General features: G+C 35.6%; 1 protein-coding gene across 1 annotated transcript in view; it reads right to left on the reverse strand.

The window, feature by feature from the left end:
- dop1b (DOP1 leucine zipper like protein B) overlaps nt 1-16066 on the reverse strand; it is a 29938-nt gene extending 13872 nt beyond the window's left edge. Inside the window, exons 1-20 of the mRNA XM_073845403.1 lie at nt 15927-16066; nt 11102-11272; nt 8999-9180; nt 8538-8708; nt 7822-8011; nt 7571-7669; nt 7348-7471; nt 6919-7028; nt 6600-6711; nt 6390-6507; nt 5409-5528; nt 5212-5320; nt 4921-5127; nt 3845-4173; nt 2295-2698; nt 2115-2185; nt 1309-1506; nt 906-1058; nt 356-456; nt 57-247 (exon numbers count right to left, since the gene is read on the reverse strand). Of these exons, the coding sequence (XP_073701504.1) occupies nt 57-247; nt 356-456; nt 906-1058; nt 1309-1506; nt 2115-2185; nt 2295-2698; nt 3845-4173; nt 4921-5127; nt 5212-5320; nt 5409-5528; nt 6390-6507; nt 6600-6711; nt 6919-7028; nt 7348-7471; nt 7571-7669; nt 7822-8011; nt 8538-8708; nt 8999-9180; nt 11102-11242 (3130 nt within the window). The 5' untranslated portion in view covers nt 11243-11272; nt 15927-16066. The remainder of the gene's footprint in view (nt 1-56; nt 248-355; nt 457-905; nt 1059-1308; nt 1507-2114; nt 2186-2294; nt 2699-3844; nt 4174-4920; nt 5128-5211; nt 5321-5408; nt 5529-6389; nt 6508-6599; nt 6712-6918; nt 7029-7347; nt 7472-7570; nt 7670-7821; nt 8012-8537; nt 8709-8998; nt 9181-11101; nt 11273-15926) is intronic.
- Between the last annotated feature and the right edge of the window lie 6601 nt (nt 16067-22667).

Here is a 22667-nt window from a genome sequence, read left to right on the forward strand (position 1 = left end):
ATGTACCACTGTGTGTAGTGATCAGTATGTGTGTGTGTGTGTTTTTGATTCCATACCAGCAGAGAGATTTTGTTTGACGCTTTGTATGGGTGATCTCTGTGTTCTCGGGTCCAACAGTAAGAGGAGCACCGGTTCCAAGATACGGACCACATCATTGAGGGAGAGAGCCCGCACCAACCAGTTTTGTGCTGCGGCACTAACACTACCATCCTGATTATTTAAACTATCTAGTACCACAAACAAAGACCTGAGAAAACAGAAAGAAAGAAACACTGAGTATATAGCACAAAAATATGGGAGAATATTACTGAAATAAGCAAGGATTTTAAAATTATATTAGAAACATGCATATTACTTGTCAAAGGAGCGGTTGAGAGATGTGCTGCGATTGGTCTGAATCTCTCTTGTCAGGTGCCACAAAACGGAGAACCTGTGGAGCGCCTCCAGACACACAACCTAACACAAAACACATACAAAGGTTAATAAATGTGACTCTCGACCACAAAACAGGTCATAAGAGTCAATTTTTTAAATTAAGATATATACATCATCTGAAAGCTGAATAAATGTTTGCTACGATAGCACAATATTGGACAGAGATACAACTACTTTAAAATCTGAGGGTGCAAAAAAAAAAAAAAAAAAAATCAGAAAAGCTTCCCCTTTAAAGTTCTTAGCAATGCATTTTACTAATCAAAAAATAAGTTTTGATATATTTACAAACTATCTTCATGGAACATGATCTTTACTTAATGATTTTTGGCATAAAAGAAAAATTTATTATTTTGACCCATACAATGTATTGTTGGCTATTGCTACAAATATACCTGTGCTACTTGTGACTGGTTTTCTGGTCCAGGGCCACAAATGTTTATGAGAGCATATTAAATGAGGAAAAGCAGTACCTTGTCTCCACTGACTAAACCCAAGCAGATGATGTCCTCGCAGATGGATGCAGATGGAGCCAAGCAGTGAAGCCGATAGAACAGCTCCACACAAGATACATGATGCTCTCTACGCTCTGTGTCCAGCTGAGCCCATAAAACCTGGGATACACGCTACAACAGAAATAAAAAGAGAATTAAAATGAAGAGAACAGCCAAAGTCACATTAAGGAAGATCACTCCCAATCTTGTTACAGTCCAGGCAACTACTTTCTATGTAGATGATAGACATACAAGTACTGAAAAAACAACTGTAAAAATATCTGAAATCTCTGTTATTAGCCATTTCTAATGCATATTTTTCTAAATTTCACAACAAAACAAGCTATAAGAAATGCAACATGTTACTCATAATGTGTATTACCAAGTAAAAGTCTGTGGAATATTCCAGAGTTTTGAGAACAGCTGGGTAGATGGGAGGCAGGGTGACCATTTGCAGCTGTCCGCTGAGTGGGTTTGCATCAGAGTTCTTATAACGTTGATTTTTATCCTGAATGACAAGCGCTAGAGACTGAGAGTGATTGATCAGCTCCAGCAAAGAGGAGATAGCAACATGTTGCACCTACAGACACATAAAAGAAAAAAAAGATTCATCATGAAATGATTCAGTTTTGGCAATGCAACCATTTAAGGTAATTTCAAAATACTTTGTCCTATCCCAAATCACTGTGCAGAGGCAACTCTAAGTAAGCCATTCGTAGGCCAACTCACCTAAAGAGTGTAAACAGTGCATTGCTATCAAAACATTGCTCTGTTTGTTTGACATGGCAACTTCTGACTCAACCAATAGTGTGGATTTGGGGGTGGGACTACCAGTTTCTCAGAACATTAAAAACTAACATTACAACCTCAATATGAATATTAAATGGGGTATATTTTATTACCATTTATGTCTATAAAAATGATTGTTAAACTTAAAGAGATAGTCCACCCAAAAATTCTGTGATCAATTACTCACCCTCATGTTCATTCCAAACCTGTAGGCATATTTTTTCCTGCAGAATATGAAAGAACTTGGAGGCCAAACACCTTTTGACTCCATTGACTTGCTTTTTAAAAAACCTTCTTGTTTTCCATCGAAGAAAGAAATTATATGAAGGTAAGATGATTACAGAATTTTTGTTTCTGGGTGAACTATATCTTTTAATTTCCAGCTTTGAGAACTTGTACCTGGTAGTCTTTTGTCAGGCAACACAGAGTCATCAAGGACCTCAGCCAGTCAGGAAGAGTTCCCTCAATCCCTGAGGAGAGAAACACTCAGTTCTTTGTCAAAGAACATATCTATGTGCTGTGACATGCTACATGAAAAACACAGTTTAACGAAGCATTCAAATACATTTCTTTACTTACCTGTCTTGTTGAACATAGATGTGTGCAGGTCTTGGTTTTCTTCTTCTGTAAAATAGACAGGAAACGTTGTGCATTCCAGTAGAAGCTGGCAGACCACGGTAAAGGCCTGGCGGCATGACTCTGTTATCTCCCCTTTGCTCTTTGACTGGAAATTTCCAATCCACTCCAACTCTGCTGGTCTGTGGTCTTTATCCCCATCTCTAGAAGACCCATGAAGGACATGGATCATCAGTTTACTAGGGTTGAAAAACTCAGCAAGTCTGTCTTTAATAAGACCCAAGTCTCGATTGCCTTTCCGTTTCAATGGAGACCGTTTACTGCCTTTAGGAGAAGCATTAGGATTTAGCTGATTAGCTTCTTCCTGTTTCTTTTTTTTCTCTGGATCCATGACGTCCAACAAATGCCTAAGAGATAAACAGAGACAAAGCATGTACAGTGAGTACACATACTGCTAGTTGCAGGACCTTAAAGAAAAAACACCAGCAGTATCTTTAAACAGGGAACTGGGCCCACTAGGGGGCCTCAACGAACTTCCAATAGGGATTATTTAAAATCATTCGAAATAAGACAAATCAATGATTTAAATAAGCCAAACAGCTAAAAATATATATTCTGCTCATTTAACGCTTTTTTTTTTCTTAGACGAAGGAACCCACTATCTTGAAAAACCTGGCTATATGTGACCCTGGACCACAAAACCAGTCATAAGGTTTGATTTTTTTTTTTTCAATTGAGATTTATACATCATCTAAAAGCTGGATAAATAAGCTTTCATTGTTGTATGATTTGTTGGGATAGTTCAAAATATTTAATTTAAGTTTATTTAAGTTTATTTAAATTAAGTTTATATATTTAAAGAAGGAAATTTACAAAATATCTTCATGGAACGTGATCTTTACTTAATATCCTAATGATTTTTGGCATAAATTATTATAAATTATTTTTTTATTTTGACCAATTCAATGTATTTTTGGCTATTTCTACAAATATACTTAAGAGTTGTTTTGTTGCCCAGAGTCACATATATGGCAGCCTAATTTTTAAAGTGCGACGTCTATGTAAATTAATAAAAATTCTTGGGCATCTTCAAAAATCAATATACAGTTTTCTAGTTATGTCAAACTTACAAAATAATTTATCGACTAAAGCACTGAATATAAGCTAAAAGCACTGAGTGCATTTATCTGGCTCAAAAGCACATTTGAGTTTAAATTCACCGGTGATCGTTTTGGGGGTTGGAGTGGGTCAAATTGAATCTGAGGTGGCACAAGTTGGCTTAGTTTTAGGTGACAGTGTCGGTCCTTCAGACCTTTGACGCCAGGTCTGCAATATACACTGCATACTGCATACTATTTTTAAAAAGTAGTATGAATGCAAAACACTTTTTACGCATCTGACACACTGCAAATGGAAGGTCAAGTCAAATACATTGCATTCTGGAATATATTAATAGTGTATATGCACATTTTATCAAAACTACCAAGTAAGTTCTATATTCCATGCATACTGAAAATATGCATATTATGCACACACAGCATACACTGAATTACCTTGTGATCACAGATGCCAGTATGTCCTGCACACATTTGGACATGTTTTCTATAGTTCCTCCCCTTCTCCACACATCCTCTGCTTCAGAGTTCACACCAGAAGCAATATCTGATCCATTATGACCTGGTGGGAGGTGCTGTTCGGATGGAGAAGCACTCAGGCCTAATCCACTGTCTTCAGAGCGCAAAGGAGGGTACGGAGCTACACCTGGCTCCGCCTCCTGTGTCTCCTGTGTCCCTCCATTCAGACCTACCTCAGTGGAGCTGTCATCATGGTTACCATTTACCTGGTCACGTTCCTTGACTTTGTTGTTGCCTGTCATCACAATCTATATTTGTACAAAAATAGAGCCCTTTAAAAACACATTTCCAGACCATAATTTGAATAGCATTTAAATTTAAATTTTAAATTGTATGATTATTAAAACGATACACTAATTTTTTTATTTTTTTTATTCAGTAGGATGCTTTAAGTGACAGTTTCCCGTTTTGGCCACTGAATAAAAAAAAAGGTAATTGCAACCCTTTATCTCACAATTATGACTTTTTTTGTCAGAATTGTGTGTTACAAACTTGTAATTCTGACCTTTTTTTCTCAGAATTGTGAGAAACTTAAACATAAGATATAAACATAGATATAAAATAGTTATACACACAGTTAGAATTGCAGGATATGAACTTGCAATTGCAGGAAATAAAAGTCAGAATTGCAAGTTATAATGTCCAGTTCTGAAGGGGAAAAAGACATATTTTCTCACAATAAGTTCTCACAATTCTGATTTAACCTGCATATGTCATGTGTGTTATAAAGTCAAAATTGTGAGATATAAACTTGCAATTCTGAAAAAAAAATCTCACAATTCTGATTTTTAAACTTTTGAGTTCAAATCTCTCAATTCAGAGAAAAAAAGTCAAAATTGCAAGATAAAAAGCTGCAATTACCTTTTTCATTTTTTATTCAGTGGCAGAAACAAGCTTCCAGTTTTCACAACAATATTACGCTGCTCAACAGTTTTCAACACTGATAATAATTAGAAATCTGTTTTCAACACTAATAAAAAACTTATCCATCATACCTGTGTTTGCTCCAAATCTTGCGTTTGTGATTCCTCCATGTCCAAATAAGCCACTGGCATCTGGATCTTACTTAGCACTTTAAAACATGCTTTCATGGCCTGCGTGAGCTCCTGTAGGCTAAGGGATGTCATGTGACTACGTAGCGACTGAAGCATGCTGCCAAGCATCTGTGGCAGGTATTGCGTTTGAATCTCTGCATAGAGTTCCTAATAAGAAATCCAAGAAGAGTAATGAGACCAATTTAGCAAGATTTGGAAAAGGTTTTCCAAAGAAGAATCACCTGATCATACCAAAGGAATAACATCCAACAGGAAGATAATGAGCTTTGAGAGTTCAGTCACTGAAGGAGGGCTACTCCATTCTTTAGATGGATGCTTCTCGGCTGGATCACTCAGCGAGCTGAGAAACAACCACAACACTAGGCATTACCACATCATCTCATTTATTTTCATGTAATGCTGTTTATTATGAGTTTGTGTGTTTTTACCTAAGACAGGTTTGGAAGTGTCTTGTCATGTAGTCCCAGAGATAATTGCTGCTCATGGCACCCACAAGCATATTGACGGTCTTTATAATCTCGGAGGAAGTTTTATTCTCCTTGATTTTACTGCATGGAGTAGACAACCAACAATCAGAAACAGCATTTATTCACAGATTATTGAAGGGTTAATTCACAAAAAAAATGAAAATTCTGTCATTATTACTTACCCTCATGTCGTTCCAAACCCGTAAGACCTACGTTCATCTTCAGAACACAAATGAAGATATTTTTGATGAAATCTGAGAGCTTTCTGACCCTGCATAGACAGCAATGCAACTGACACATTCAAGGCCCAGAAAGGTAGTAAGGACACTGATAAAATAGTCCATGTGACGTCAGTGGTTCAACCTTAATTTTATGAAGCTACAAGAATACTTCTTGTGTGTGTAAAAAAAAAAAAAAAAAAGACTATTCATCACTTTCTTTTCCTCCGTGTCAGTCAGAATAAAGTCCTTATTCATAAAATTAAGGTTGAACCACTGATGTCACATGGACTATTTTAACTATGCCTTTATTACATTTCTGGGCCTTGAACATGGTAGTTCTGTTGCTGTTAATGCAGGGTCAGAAAGCTCTTAGATTTCATCAAAAATGTCTTAATTTGTGTTCTGAAAATGAACAAAGGTTTTACGGGTTTAGCACAACATGAGGGTGAGTAATTAATGACAGAATTTTCATTTTTGGGTGAACTAAGCCTTTAATTAATTTTGTACCATCTATATTACCACTTGGAAGTTTGGGTTTTACCATTTTTTTATGTTTACCAATGCTGTATTTATTTTGATTAAAAAAAAAAAACAGTCAAACAGTAATGTTGTAAAAAATGATACAATTTAAAATAACGGTTTTCTGCATTGCTAATACAATTCTCTAGCTCCAGGAAAACTTATACACAGTAAAAATGAGCATTGATTCTTTCTCTCTGACCTGTTAAGTTGGCTGCCACTGAGGCTGGAGTTAAGATTGTCCTCTCCTAACATCACTTTACAGTAGCTATAAAAAGCTCTGACCACCTCTAACAACACATCAGACAACACCAATGGCCCTGTGTGTGGGAGAATGCAGAGATTGAAATAATTGTGTAAAACAGGTCCAAAGTAAAGCATTTTACAAATTGAATCATGTGGGTGTCTTTACCTATTTCAGGTTTGTCCAACAGGCTAATGATGATGCGAAACGGTCTGAGATACTCTATTAGATTGTCTGGGTTGGCCTCTATATCTTTCTGCTTCAGAATATTTACCACAGCCTATGAAGAAAATGTCAAATATGAGTTGTGATCACCATGCATGTACAGTGCCTTGCGAAAGTATTCATACCCCTTTTTTTATATTTTGTTATGTATACACTAACATATGTGCAATGCAATGGCAGATCTAATTGATAAGCTCTACTTTAATGCTTTGACTAAACAGTTATGTAATGCAATTTGAGCTGTGTGTGTTCTCTTCTATACCTGCACCAGTAATTCTCTGGAGTGTGTACTGAAGTAGAATGCAGTATATTCCTCCACAGTGTTAAAGCGACTAGAGTCTGCAGCCACCATTCCTCCTTTGATGTCTAAGCCTGACAAAACAAACATTTATCAATACTAAGAAATAACTTTAAATGATAGTCCATTAAAAAACAAACCCGCAACTATGTTGTTTTAAACCTGTATTACCTTTTCACCAAAAATTGGATCATTAGTAGAACTTCATTAGCAGATTATTAACAGACAAAACAACTGCCATAAAACTTTCTATTATCTTCTGTAGAATCACTCATTCAATACTTTATCATTTTGGGCCGAACTACTCTTTTAAAGGGTAAATGTCATTAATTTGATTTAATAAACAGCATTTCTGTGGTATTCTATAATTTTCTAGACATTTGTCAGCGGTACCGAGCATCCATGCATAGAGGCGTCGATTCAGAGACATATCTCTCCTGAGCAAGGTGAGCGAAGCAGAAGACACCACACTGATCATCTCATCTTGATTTAGTGGAATGGCACATTTCTCAGGATCCTACGGATAGGATCAAGGGATCAGATGGAACATAAATTGGGTTATGACTGGTTACACAAATGTAGATGAAATTGAAGAAAGAAAAAGAAGAGGGATAACCTGGAAGGTCGTGAAGGGGAAGAAGTAGAGAAGGATTTCCAGTGTGTTTCTCTGGACCAGAACGTTAGAGTCTTGCAAAGCAAGACAAACAGCCTTCATCTGGAGCAGAGAGATAGGAAGGTGTACATTTCAGTTACATAATTCTTTTAAAACAACAGACCTTAGTCAGAGTAGACGTCACGTGTAATTTGAACCAAACTATTAGCTGTGAGGAAATAAAGTACAGTGTGTAAAGTAAAATACACACTCACCACTAGCTTGTGGTCTGTCCCAAGCATATACTTCTGTTCTCGAGCAGTGACTGTGTGGTCAAAGTGTGCGACAATAAAGAGGGAGGCTGGGAGCCGCACCAGAGGACATATAAGCACTGAACCCCACAGTGCACCATAAAACACAGACTGACCCACCAACACTGACAACTTCACAAGCAACGCATCCGTCCTAAGACAGGAAGAAAGACAGTTATGAGCAATGATAATGCAGTATTTTCTTAAAGAAATAGTTCACCCAAAATTTAAAATTCGGAACACAAATTTAAGATATTTTTAATGAAATTTGAGAGATTTTTGACCCTGCATAGACAGCCACGAAACTACCGCGTTAAAGTTGAACCACTGATGTTGCATGGACTATTTTAACAATGTCCTTACTACCTTTCTCTGCCTTGAACGTGGTAGTTGCATTGGTCAGAGAGCTCTCGGATTTCATCAAAAATCTTAATTTGTGTTCCAAATTTGAGGTTTTACAGGTTTGGAACGACATGAGGGTGAGTAATTAATGACAGAATTTTCATTTTTGGGTGAACTATCCCTTTAAAATTAAATTGATTATGTATTAATTGAGGCACAGTTGTAAGGAAAGTGACAAACGAATTCAGAGTATAGTGGTGAGTATGTTGTAGATTAGAATGAAGTCTCTAGAGTGTCAGCATGAGAATCATTTATTGATGTCTGGTGTTAGGTTGCACCTTTCATAGACCTCAGCACCCTCCTCTAGTCCTGGCAGAAGGCCCATGATAAAGGCCTGCAGGCTGGGTAACAGAGCCCTCTGCAGAGGCAGGAAATATCGCTCGTACAGCGTCAAAAGAACTGGCTTCACTGACATCGCTGCATGTCCCAACAATGGAAACAGTCCGGAGCTGTACACAGATGAACACACAAATACCACCATATTAACCTTTGAAAATGAATCTCACATATTTCGGGTTGTATTTTGAATATTTAAAAAATGCAAAATATATGTGTTTGCCAATTTTGTATTAATTCTTATTTCAATAAAAGGCCATTCATCTTATTATAAAATACTATTAATTCATTTAAAAACATATGAAATAAAATGTAAAATATATTAAAACATTTATGTAAAAAATTAATACAAGTTATTACAAGTATACATTTCATTTAGCCAGGATTTATCATTGACACCAACCTGTATATGAAGAGATCCTTGGCTAGCCATTTTGTGCCAATGATTTTAAAAATGACCTCATAAGTCTCAAGTGCTTTGAGATGGACACCACTGGGCAGGGCAGGATGCAAACATTGAGCCAGACGCTTCCCGATGATCAACCGTCGTGGTAAGAGCGAGTACTTTAGATTACTCTGGAGAGCCTGAGAAACACAAAGCATGGAAGAGCAGAGCAGGATGGATGGTGTAAATAAAAGCAAAAATATACTGACTGGTCCAATTTTTTAAATGATATTCTAAAGGTATCCACAGTCAAACCAAAAATTATTCAGACAGCAGATCTAATTTTTGATATTTTTTTAATAGTGGGTGCAGGACACCATAGTTCATTTATGTAAAGTAAACTCTGACATTTTATACCCAAAAATTCTTCTTACAGTGGACTACCTGTAAAATTAATAAAAATTTGAGACCAAAACTTATTCAGACATTTTTACCAGACCATATTTTGCTTAAGTGTTTTTTCTTTAATTGCTAATGTGACCTTTTTATACCACAGACTGAACAGAAGCAATCATTGCTTGGTAATTGGTCAACAAAGTATTAATAGTTGTGTAAATATTGTCGTACTAACAGTTGTAAACTATTACATACTTTTCTATCAGTTACCTGACATTATCAAGATGAATTTGTTCCTGCACAGTTTAACTCTTGAGTTCTTCTCATATTTTATTACTATTTTCCGTCCCACTTTACGTTAGGTGGCCTTAACTACTATGTACTTACATTTAAATTTATCATTTGGTACAACTTATTTTTACTTACTATATTTTACTTATTTTTTGATGTAAGTACATAATAGTTAAGACCACCTAATATAAAGTGTGACCCCATTTTCTAAACTACAGCGAATAAACTGTGATAATGCGATAAATGTTGAAGGTGTCTGAATAAATTTTGGTTTGACTGTATATACATCTAAATCTTACAGACTACAAACTTTTGAACGGTAGTGTTGATATAGTGATTGAAAATAAAAAAAGCTAGTATTCACACATTGTAGTCACAGTCTTTATTTATCATCCATGTCACTAGCTTTCCACTCTCAAAATAAATATCTCACTCTGCGACCACATTTGCTGAACAGGTTTCAAACAAGCCACCAACAAGAGCTCAAAGGAGGAACTTGCACGGCACTTGAAACATGTTTTACAAGACATACAATCAATAATGTCACCTGATATACAAATCGATCGTACTTGTTAAAAAGCAGACTGTTAATCATAGCATCATGTTAGATTAAGTCATGTCCCATTAAGCAAACAAGAAAATCACATGCCATGTAAAGAGAGAGAAATTTTAATAAAACAACTTTTTTTTTTTTTTACATCTGCACATAAATGTGTTTGGAAGAAGGAAAAAAAAAATGCAAAGGTTGAGATGAAAAGTATTTGTCTAATCTTAAGGACAGTGTTCACATGTCCTGTTCAACTTATTCAAATCAGCTGCACTTTGAACTTTTGTGTGATGTGTTTGAGGTCAAGCAGTAATGCTATACTCAACGCCTTTGTTCAATAGGACCGAAGATCACAAAGGAATGTCTCTCACTTCTCTAAAAAAAAACGAACTTAAACTGAACTAAGCAAACTTCCTTCTCTACTTGCAGAGGAAACTAAATTGTGTGTTTTTTAAATTCTAAAATACTTCTCTACTGGCTTAATGCGCAACTATGGGTAAGATTTATAAGTTGATTTCTCTCTCTCTCTCTCTCTCTCTTTATTGGCTTATTCCCTTCAACTCAGGGGTCGCCACAGCGGAGGGATCCGCACAACTGATTTGGCACGTTTTACACCGGATGCCCTTCCTGACGCAACCCAGTCCTGAGACTGCACTAACTCGTGCAGCCCCAGTGCTGGGACACACCCACTCACTCATTCACTCACACACTCTATAAATTGATTTCTCTGAAATATGTAAAAACTGTCTTTGTGGAGTGTTTTGAGTTTTTAAAAACAGACACCAGTTTAAAGAAGTTTTAAAGAGTTGCTTGTACTGATTTTGTTTGTTTTTCAACTGAAGCAAATGATAACCTAAATCTATTGATTTGTTTTCTCCAGACTTTACCTTGTTGAGTTTTCCTAGTGAGGAGATGAGATCGGCCCATTCACTAGATGATTCAAAGTTGCGCAGAGCCTTCTCAATGACAGCTGCGTAACTACGATAACGGTAGTCATTCTGAAGCTCTGCTTCCTCAGGATCCATCATGTCTCAGTCACGTCCCAGCATGCTTTGCATCTGTCAGCGAGACAGAACAGACTAATCAGAAGAAATCCTCATGATTGCACAAAAAAACAAATGCATGATAAAGTAAGGTGAAATCCTTACTAATGACAAATCATTTCTTATATAGAAATGTGCAAAAGGTGAATAGTGGGGCGTGCTAGGGCCCCTAGGGCTAGAGTTTGAACAAACCACTAAGAATTATACTTGAAATCATGTGTGGCTTATTAAAGGAGTAGTTCACTTTCAGAACAAAAAATGACAGATAATGTACTCACCCCCTTGTCATCCAAGATGTTCATGTCTTTCTTTCTTCAGTCGTAAAGAAATTATGTTTTTTCAGTAAAACATTCCAGGATTTCTCTCCATATAATGGACTTCTATGGTGCCCCCGAGTTTGAACTTCCAAAATGCAGCTCCAAAGGGCTCTAAACAATCACAGCCGAGGAAAGAAGGGTCTTATCTAGCAAAATGATGGGTTATTTTCTATAAAAAAATTTACAATTTTTATAATTTTTAACCTCAAATGCTGGTCTTGTTTAGCTCGCCAAGACGAGCGTTTGAGATGAAAAACTATATAAGTTGTAAATGTTTTTTAAAAATAACTGATCGTTTCACTAGATAAGACCCTTCTTCCTCAGCTGGGATCAATTAGAGCCCTTTGAAGCTGCATTTAAACTGCATTTTGGAAGTTCAAACTCAGGGGCACCATAGAAGTCCATTATATTGAGAGAAATCCTAAAATGTTTTCCTCATAAAACAGCATTTGTTTATGACTGAAGAAAGAAAGACATGAACATCTTGGATGACAAGGGGGTGAGTACATTATCTGTACATTTTTGTTCTGAAAGTGAAATACTCCTTTAAGGAGAGGTGTGCTATCGCTTCTATAAGCAACACGTCTTATGATTTTTACCTCACAGCCAATACACAGGTGAAAAAAATTCAATACAGTGTATGAAAAAATAGAACCAAGACATTCAGTTTCCAGAAACCAGAGACAGATTTTGTGCTGAAATTGAACCAAACCTAAAAACAAGAAGAGAGCAGCTTTTCAGTGTCAAATGATGGTGGATTTAAATTATGCTGAACAAAATCATGCCACAATAAATGGACAATTCTATGTAAACCAAGTGCATCTATAACATGAGACTATGGCAACAGAGTATTTAGTTGTAAACACAGTGCCTGAAACAATGTACACTGCTGTTCAAAAGTTTATAGTCAGTAAGCCTCTGACTGCATTTAATTATTAGTTTCTATAAATTTGAGATTTAAAATGTACATTTATTTCTGTGAATTTCAGCAGTCATTACTTTAAGCTTCAGTGTCACATGATCCTTTAGAAATCATTATAATATGCTAATTTGGTGCTCAAGAAACATTTCTTGTTATTACCACAGTTAAAAATGGTTGTGCTGATTAATGCTTTGTGGAAAGAAATCGTATACTTTTTGATATGGGGAAAGCACAAAAGAGCCCCAAATTACCAAAACAGTAATGTAAATGCCATTTATAATCTTCCATTTCCAGTACTCAATTTCTCATTTATTAAAAAAAACTAAATCAAAACAAAACAAAAAAATCTGAAGCCAAATTTTTGAATAGTAGTGCCTTCTCTGAAGTGAAAAAAATTTGATGGTATTAAAATTGACAGTACAACACTAAATCAAAACAAGTAGATATAGTCCACTCATTTTTCTAAAGTAATACTGTCCAGCAGAGACATCAGAAGATTACAGGGACACAGTGTCTTTTTTGCCTCTCTTGAGCTCATTGTTCTCATTCTAATATATGCCATGAAGGCAGGGGGTAACATAAGAGGAGTCAGTGCATCCATAGCACAAATTAGCCTGAATGAGTCAAACTCATTAGCAATGGATGGATTAATTGCAGAGTAATGACTCATAACCACTCATGGACATAAACACTCTCCATCAAATGACATACTGACAAAATAATTGCAGAAAATGGACCTGTGTTATTCTGTGTTGGCCAGCTCATAAGCAGACATTACAAATAAATACACACCAAAAACAACAGACAGTATAAGATAGATTATGGTCTCTGATTAGATATGGTGACATCTGTTAGCTCTCTGGTGATAAAAGCCCTGAGAACACACACACACACACACACACACACACACACACACACACACACACACACACACTCACACACTCACACACTCACACACTCACACACTCACACACTCACACACACACACACACACACACACACACACACACACACACACACACACACACACACACACACACACACACACACACACACACACACACACACACACACACACACACACACACACACACACACACACACACACACACACACACAGTGGCACTTACATCTGTTCAGTCTGACATTACGAGCATCAGGCATCTAGAGATTTACAGAGGATTTAACAGACTGAAGCAAGCCCCAAAACATGTGCCTGATAAACACAAACTCACCCAAACAACCTGATTCATGTCTACTACTTTTAAAACTACCTGTTCAGCTTTCTGGTCTTACCACCCAGAAATGTACATGACAAATGCATTATGGATTTAAAATCATTACAGCACAATTAGTAAACTGCTGGATATCAATGACTATTTTTAGTTCCTGCACTTCATTCACACATCAAAGAGATTCTGTATGGCAGGGGGAGGCACAAAGCCAACATAGTAAACACAAACACACACACAATTATCCTGGCTTATGTTCTTAATATTATTTATATTATAAAAGCAGCTCATTAAAAAGGCTACAATGAAGCAGTTATGTCTTAAAAACTACACATACACTCTCTGAGAGTGTACAGTGTTGTTATTATCCAGCTTCTACATCTTATATACACATTGATACATTTTTTTAGGATTCTTTGATGAATAGAAAGTTCAGAAGAAAGCATTGTAGAATGTTGCTTTTGATCCATTTAATGTGTTCTTGCCAAATAAAGGTATATGCAAAATTATTAATAAAAGTATACTACCTACCAGTCAAACATTTTTGAACACTAAGATTTTTAATGTTTTTTTTAATGTACAGCAAAAACAGTAAATTTAAAAATATATATTTTTACTATTTAAAATAACTGTTGTCTATTTGAATATATTTTTAAATGTAATTTATTTTTAGCATCCTTGTTACAGTCACATGATACTTCAAAAATCATTCAAATTTTCTGATTTGCTGCTTAAAAAACATTTATTATTATGTTGAAAACAGCGAAGTATAACATTTTCTAGGTTTATTTGATAAATGGAAAGTTTAGAAAAACAGCATTTATCTGAAATAGAATCTTTTGTATCATTATTATTATTTATGTATTATCGCTTTTGATCAATTTAAAGCATACTTGCTAAATAAATGTATTAATTTCTATAACTCCTTTCTTTCTTTCTTTAAAAAAAAAGCTTTTGAATGGTATAGTGTATAGTGTAACAAACACTTTTATTTCAGATAAATGCTGATCTTTGGATCTTTTTATTCATCAAAGAATCCTAAAAAATGTACTCAACAATTTTAAACATTGATCATAATAACAAAAAATTATTTTTTAACAGCAAATTTTTGAAGGATCATGTGACACTAAAGAGTGGAGTAATGATTCTGAAAATTTTTCTTTGATCACAGGAATAAATTTTACATTTTAAAATATATTCAAATAGAAAGCTGTTATTAATAGTAAAAATATTTTACAATACAACTGCTTTTGCTGTATTTCGGATTAAATAAATGCAGACTTGGTGAGAAGAAAAAACAATAAAAATCTTTTTTAAAAGTTAAAAAAAAAAAAAAAACCTTACTGATCCCAAACATTGGTGTAAATGTCACCTAAAATCGTCCATTTCCAGTACTCAATTCATGCATCACATTCTGTGAACAATTTCTACTTTCTAAAGCAAGGAGACAGGATTGATTTGTTAGCCACTGTGTAATGCATACACACAACCAGTTCTCCCTAGGCCATGTATTAATGGTACAAAGTTGCACACAATGTTATTTGTCTATTGATCTAATCATTAATAGTGCTCCTCTTAGCAGCATACCAGTTAAAACGGTGCACTGGGAGCTAGAGAAATGTACAGCAAATGGATATAGATATCCATGTGATAAATACCTAGGCCTTAATTTCTTCAGTTATGAAGGAGGGGTCTCTGCTATGCTTCTTTCACAACGTTTGAGCAACAGTTTCATTGAAGCAACACGACATACAGAGAGCTGTTATGTAACTCAAATCCGTCCTTGTTGCATCCAATGACTTCATGGCTACCACACAGAACATCATATCCATCATATGTACAGTATATCCATCCTAAAGAGTATTAAAACTTTTTTTTATCTTTAAACACTGTCCATTCACAAAAGACATTTTATATACATGTGGAAGGGAAAACGTGTTGTTTTATGGTAGATACCTGAAAGCATTTGCATTTAAATAAATTTATAAAAAAATGAAATTAAATTAAACCAAAGAGATGCACATTTTTAACAACACTTATCTCACCTAATGCTGTGTCAATAATATCCAGCATCGGTCATCACATATAAAAGCTATCTTCTATTTGAACTACAGTCATGATTAAAAAATACTACTAGTACAATATGTACAATAAACTACATGTCATATGTTATTGTGAGAACTGAATGACTCACTCACTGCAGCAAAACAGGATGGTCGACAGATCACAGCGTCTCGTGCCAAATAACCACAGGATTTTACATAAACCGACAGTTTAAAAACAGTAAAAGGCGAGCGCGACAGAGGACAGATACCCCATATTAATATTCAAAGCTGAAGCCAGCGAGAATTGAATCGCTCAGCTGATTTCCACCAAACAGTTCATTTGTGTACACTTCCTGATGGGCGGAGGGGGAAGAACCTATGCGTCGATGACACGGGGGTGTGACGTTGACATACATTATTTAACGCTTTTATCGCATTCCTAAATTATACTGAGTTCGTTTAGATAAAGATAAAGGCTATTTGTACTATTATTGAATTTGGTATCCGTTTTAGTGCTGGGCGAAAACACAGTATTTATTAGACAGCTACATTCTTTGCCCGCTTCACCCCATTCGGTGGTATCTTCCAGGATGTCATCTGTTTACCTTTCTCGCACGGGACTCACTAAATTCCAGGGGTTTCATTACCACGACGTAAAATGGGCGTCCCTGAGGGCGTTGGGAAAACGCCCCTTTCTAAAAAAAAATTATTAAGAGAGGTCACCGATCATGCGCAGTAAGTCAGTTTTTTTGCGCGGGCATTTCAAAACCTAGGATCAGCACTGATGGATAATGAAGGACAACACAGTCATACAGGTTATTTTTATGTTTTAAAATCTTAAATTTAAACGATTTTCGAAAAGAAATAAACAGCCGTTATAGAAATGTAAAACGTGTAGCGTCTATTTACGAAAATAAATCATGGTTTACAACGGTATCGTGGACAGGTAACGTTATTTCAAGACACTGTAACGTTATATGAATATAAATATGAAGGGCACGAAACCCCTGTGATTGTGGACAGGTATTTCAAAATACTGTATATGAATATAATTATGAAGTGCACGAAAACCCTGCGATCTTGGCCAGGTATTTCAAGATATTGTATATGAATATAATTATGAAGTGCACGAAACCCCTGCGATCGTGGACAGGTATTTCAAGACACTGTATGAATATAATTATGAAGTGCACGAAACCCCTGCGATCGTGGACAGGTATTTCAAGACACTGTATGCATATAATTATGAAGTGCACGAAACCCCTGCGTTCGTGGACAGGTATTTCAAGACACTATGAATATAATTATGAAGTGCACGAAACCCCTGCGATCGTGGACAGGTATTTCAAGACACTGTATGCATATAATTATGAAGTGCACGAAACCCCTGCGTTCGTGGACAGGTATTTCAAGACACTGTATGCATATAATTATGAAGTGCACGAAACCCCTGCGATCGTGGACAGGTATTTCAAGACACTGTATGCATATAATTATGAAGTGCACGAAACCCCTGCGTTCGTGGACAGGTATTTCAAGACACTGTATGCATATAATTATGAAGTGCACGAAACCCCTGCGTTCGTGGACAGGTATTTCAAGACACTGTATGCATATAATTATGAAGTGCACGAAACCCCTGCGTTCGTGGACAGGTATTTCAAGACACTGTATGCATATAATTATGAAGTGCACGAAACCCCTGCGTTCGTGGACAGGTATTTCAAGACACTATGCATATAATTATGAAGTGCACGAAACCCCTGCGTTCGTGGACAGGTATTTCAAGATATTGTATATGAATATAATTATGAAGTGCACGAAACCCCTGCGTTCGTGGACAGGTATTTCAAGACACTGTATGCATATAATTATGAAGTGCACGAAACCCCTGCGTTCGTGGACAGGTATTTCAAGACACTGTATGCATATAATTATGAAGTGCACGAAACCCCTGCGTTCGTGGACAGGTATTTCAAGATATTGTATATGAATATAATTATGAAGTGCACGAAACCCCTGCGTTCGTGGACAGGTATTTCAAGACACTGTATGCATATAATTATGAAGTGCACGAAACCCCTGCGTTCGTGGACAGGTATTTCAAGACACTGTATGCATATAATTATGAAGTGCACGAAACCCCTGCGTTCGTGGACAGGTATTTCAAGACACTGTATGCATATAATTATGAAGTGCACGAAACCCCTGCGTTCGTGGACAGGTATTTCAAGACACTGTATGCATATAATTATGAAGTGCACGAAACCAGTGGCCAGGTATTTCAAGATATTGTATATGAATATAATTATGAAGTGCACGAAACCCCTGCGTTCGTGGACAGGTATTTCAAGACACTGTATGCATATAATTATGAAGTGCACGAAACCCCTGCGTTCGTGGACAGGTATTTCAAGACACTATGCATATAATTATGAAGTGCACGAAACCCCTGCGTTCGTGGACAGGTATTTCAAGATATTGTATATGAATATAATTATGAAGTGCACGAAACCCCTGCGTTCGTGGACAGGTATTTCAAGACACTGTATGCATATAATTATGAAGTGCACGAAACCCCTGCGTTCGTGGACAGGTATTTCAAGACACTGTATGCATATAATTATGAAGTGCACGAAACCCCTGCGTTCGTGGACAGGTATTTCAAGACACTGTATGCATATAATTATGAAGTGCACGAAACCCCTGCGTTCGTGGACAGGTATTTCAAGACACTGTATGCATATAATTATGAAGTGCACGAAACCAGTGGCCAGGTATTTCAAGATATTGTATATGAATATAATTATGAAGTGCACGAAACCCCTGCGTTCGTGGACAGGTATTTCAAGACACTGTATGCATATAATTATGAAGTGCACGAAACCCCTGCGTTCGTGGACAGGTATTTCAAGACATATGCATATAATTATGAAGTGCACGAAACCCCTGCGTTCGTGGACAGGTATTTCAATATATTATATATCTATATAATTATGAAGTGCACGAAACCCCTGCGATCTTGGACAGGTATTTCAAGATACTGTATATGAATATAAACGATCGTGGACAGGTATTTCAAGATACTGTATATGAATATAATTATGAAGTGCACGAAACCCCTGCGAACGTGGACAGGTATTTCATGATACTGTATATGAATATGAAGTGCACGAAAGCCCTGCAATAGTGGAGGTATTTGAAGCAAATTGCTTTTCCCTAACTGCGCATGATCGGTGACCTATGCAAATTCTCAAATAGGCCACGCCTGCCTGGTGACGCAATATCGATTACGCTGTACTGAAACCCCTGGAAAAAAGTGCATCCCTTTCTCGCACCAAGCTGTCACATTTTGAGGCGGCTGACCATCAGTGCTTTTGTGATAATAACGCATGACAGATTATGATGCATCGATGATGTTTAATGTGAGATGTATCTGCAAGAGAATCAACTGAAAACAAGGACAATATGTAAAAAATATGTGACTTTACATAAATGTCACATACAGTTGAAGTCAAAAGTTTACATACACCTTGCAGAATCTGCAAAATGGTAATTATTTTACCAAAATAAGAGAGATCATACAAAATGCATGTTAATTTTTATTTATTTATTTATGACCTGAATGAGATATTTCACATTTAAGACGTTTACATATACTCCACAAGAGAAAATTTGTTGAATTTTAAAAAATTCAAAAGTATACATACACTTGATTCATAATACTGTGTTGTTAACTGAATGATTCACAGGTGTGTGTTTTTTTTTTACAACTCATGAGCTGTTCATGAGTCGCTTGTTTGTCCTGAACAGTTAAACTGTCTGCTGTTCTTCAGGTCCCACAGATTCTTTGTTTTTTTAGCTTTTGTTTTTTACTTGTACTCTTTCCAACAATGACTGAGGGACTCATATGCAACTATTGCAGAAGGTTCAATCTCTCACTGGTGCTTCAAAAGGAAAAAGGATGCATTAAGAGCCAGGGGTGAAAAAACTTTTGAACGGAATTAGGATGTGTACATTTTTCTTATTTTGCTTAAATCTCTTTTTTTTTTTTTTTATTTAGTGCTGCCCTTCAGAAGCTACTTATATGTTCCCCAGAAGACAAATAAAGTTACATTTACCCTGATCTTCAAATTCAAAACGTTTTCACCCCCCGGCTCTTACTGAACAGCTGTGGATTATTCATGTAACAACACAGCATTAAGAATCAAGTGTATTTAAAATTTTAAACAGGGTCATTTTTATAAATTCAACGATTATTTTCTCTTGTGGGCTATATATAAACATCTTTTATGTGAAATATCTTATTCAGGGCAGCAATAAATAAAAAATAACATGCATTTTGTATGAACCCTCTTATTTTGGTCAAATAATGAACATTTTGCAGATTCTGCAAGGTGTATGTAAACTTTTTACGTAAAATATAAATATAGTACCTATTTACTATTTATTTTTATTTATTGAAAAAATATGCTTTAAATGTATCAAAAGTAAGAGTAAAAAAAAAGATACAAAAATATATTTCAAATGCTGTTGATGAACTTTTGAACCATAAGATATTTTCACTGTTTTCTGCAGATGAACAGCAAACACGGGTCTTAATTTGATTTACAAATTAAGTTTTCAGTAACGAAGCACTTTATTTTTATGTACTTAAGCAAAGCAGCTTTTATCATACGCGCTGTTTGAGTTCAAAAGTACTTGAAGATAACGCAAATGTCTGCACTCTTATTCTGTGGTTAAAACTTGATATGACAGGAATATTAATCATCGTGCACAGGACAGAATTAAAAAAAAGCTCATCTGCGTTAAATACCATTTGAGTACACTGATCAAACTCCATGTACAAATTTTTGAGTTGCTGGCGCCCTCTTGTGTTTATAATGAAGTCATAATATTGACAATGAGAAAATGCTGATAATCACAATTAAAGCAAACATTTTCAAACTAAAGTTATCATCCAATGAATAATTTTAGATAAAGATCTACTTACAAAGTTTGTATCATTAAAAAAAAAGAAAAAAGAAAAAGAAAAGAAAATCCAGAGAAGTAAGCAACTACAACTCCTTTAGTGGATAATCTTAAAAACTACTTTATAAAAAAAACTATAGAGACCAAAATGTTTAGCAGGTCATGTTGGAATAATTACATTTAATGAAAACCAAAAAAGCGACCCAATATAAATAGTGCTATTATTGCAAAAAAAAAAAAAAAAAAAAACACCTCTGCCTTTAGTGTTTTACCCTCAACATTTTCCCACAATTAGAGCATAAATTTGCAATAGCACCCACACACTGTTTTAGTTTAGGTACTGTGGTATTGAGGGCATTAAATAAAATGGTATCATGTCATATTTTTAAATTTATAAAATTAAAATGAAACACGTTATAAAAGCCAAAAAAGGGATTCAGAATAGATAATGTTTAAAGGAACACTCCACTTTTTTTTGGAAATAGGCTCATTCTCCAACTCTCCCCGAGTTAATAAGTTGATTTTTACCGTTTTGAAATCCATTCAGCAGTTCTCCTGTTCTTGCGAAATCCCTTTTTAGCATAGCTTAGCATAGATCATTGAATCCTATTAGACCAGTAGCATCGCTGAGTTCCCAGCTAGTTTAGCATTTGCACATGTGCTGCGTGGTATTACTGCTCCTGCTTCAGCCTTATTACGGCAGCAAACTTCCTTGACTATTACGCCGGAATGGGAGTGTAGTTCCCAATCTTATCAGCCTAGAAAATTGAAGCTTTGCATTTCCACCGGTCTTAGTACACGATATAACTACAGAAGAGTCAAGTTTTAAATATGACAAATATCGAAACTCGTTGGTCATTTTTGAACGTGATTCAATTGGTCTAATAGGATTCAATGATCTATGCTACACTAAGTGATATCGCCAGAACAGGAAAACGGCTGAATGGATTTCAAAACGGTAAAACTCAACTTATGAACTCGGGGGGAGTTGGAGAATGAGCCTATTTCCAAAAAAAGTGGAGTGTTCCTTTAATGTAGTGTTGCCAACGCAAAAATAAGAAAAAAAAATCAATCTTTAGCATTTTACCCTTTAACATTTTTCCACAACAATTGACCATATGCACGAATTACTTCCTTGTTTACTCAAGCCAGCTAAGTCATTTCCGGTCAACTGTACTGTGCCGCAATATGAGCGCACTTTTGTTCGTTTTCTCTACATAATCCATTCACAATCAAAGAAAAGTGTTGTTTGTCTAAGAGGACCAAACGTCCATGTACACCGTTTCAAGAATGACAAATGCCAGTTTAAAAAAATACGTGAGTAAATCGGCTAAATATGCGCGAGTCATTGCTATGATTGACAGTAATAACCAGACAACAAATGACAAGCTGATGTCAAAAAAAGAGCTTAAATGATTCAGATTAATTTCACAGTAACAAAACTACAGCAGTAGCAAGTTTGTGTTGGTTAAATATAGGCTATTAAATAGCTTTTACAGTTCAAGATAAAACTTAAAAGATGTAGTTATTAAATTTTATAAAATATTTCAAATTCATATTGATTCATATTGAGTGCATTATTTAATTATTATACCATCAATATTTAATGTATTTGTAGTGAACTATATATTAGTATTTAAATAATTCATCTTTATTGGCTGTTTGTGTGTGAGCTTAATGACTTTCTTCACTTGCTATATATATATATATATATATATATATGTACTACAATTTATTATACTAGTAATTTTATAATAAATCGAAAAGCAAGACGTCTTGAAAAATATATAGGGATTTTAAAAGTCAGCTTCACAATAAATAATCCTCTGCTGCCATCTATTGGTTATATGGGTAATTCCATAAGACGTTGTTTTCCGTGAAAAGTCTTTTTTTCCGATGCCGTTTTTATGAATGAAAAGTGAG

Source organism: Garra rufa, chromosome 8 (genome assembly GCF_049309525.1).
Source record: "Garra rufa chromosome 8, GarRuf1.0, whole genome shotgun sequence".
NCBI classification, from domain to species: Eukaryota; Metazoa; Chordata; class Actinopteri; order Cypriniformes; family Cyprinidae; genus Garra; species Garra rufa.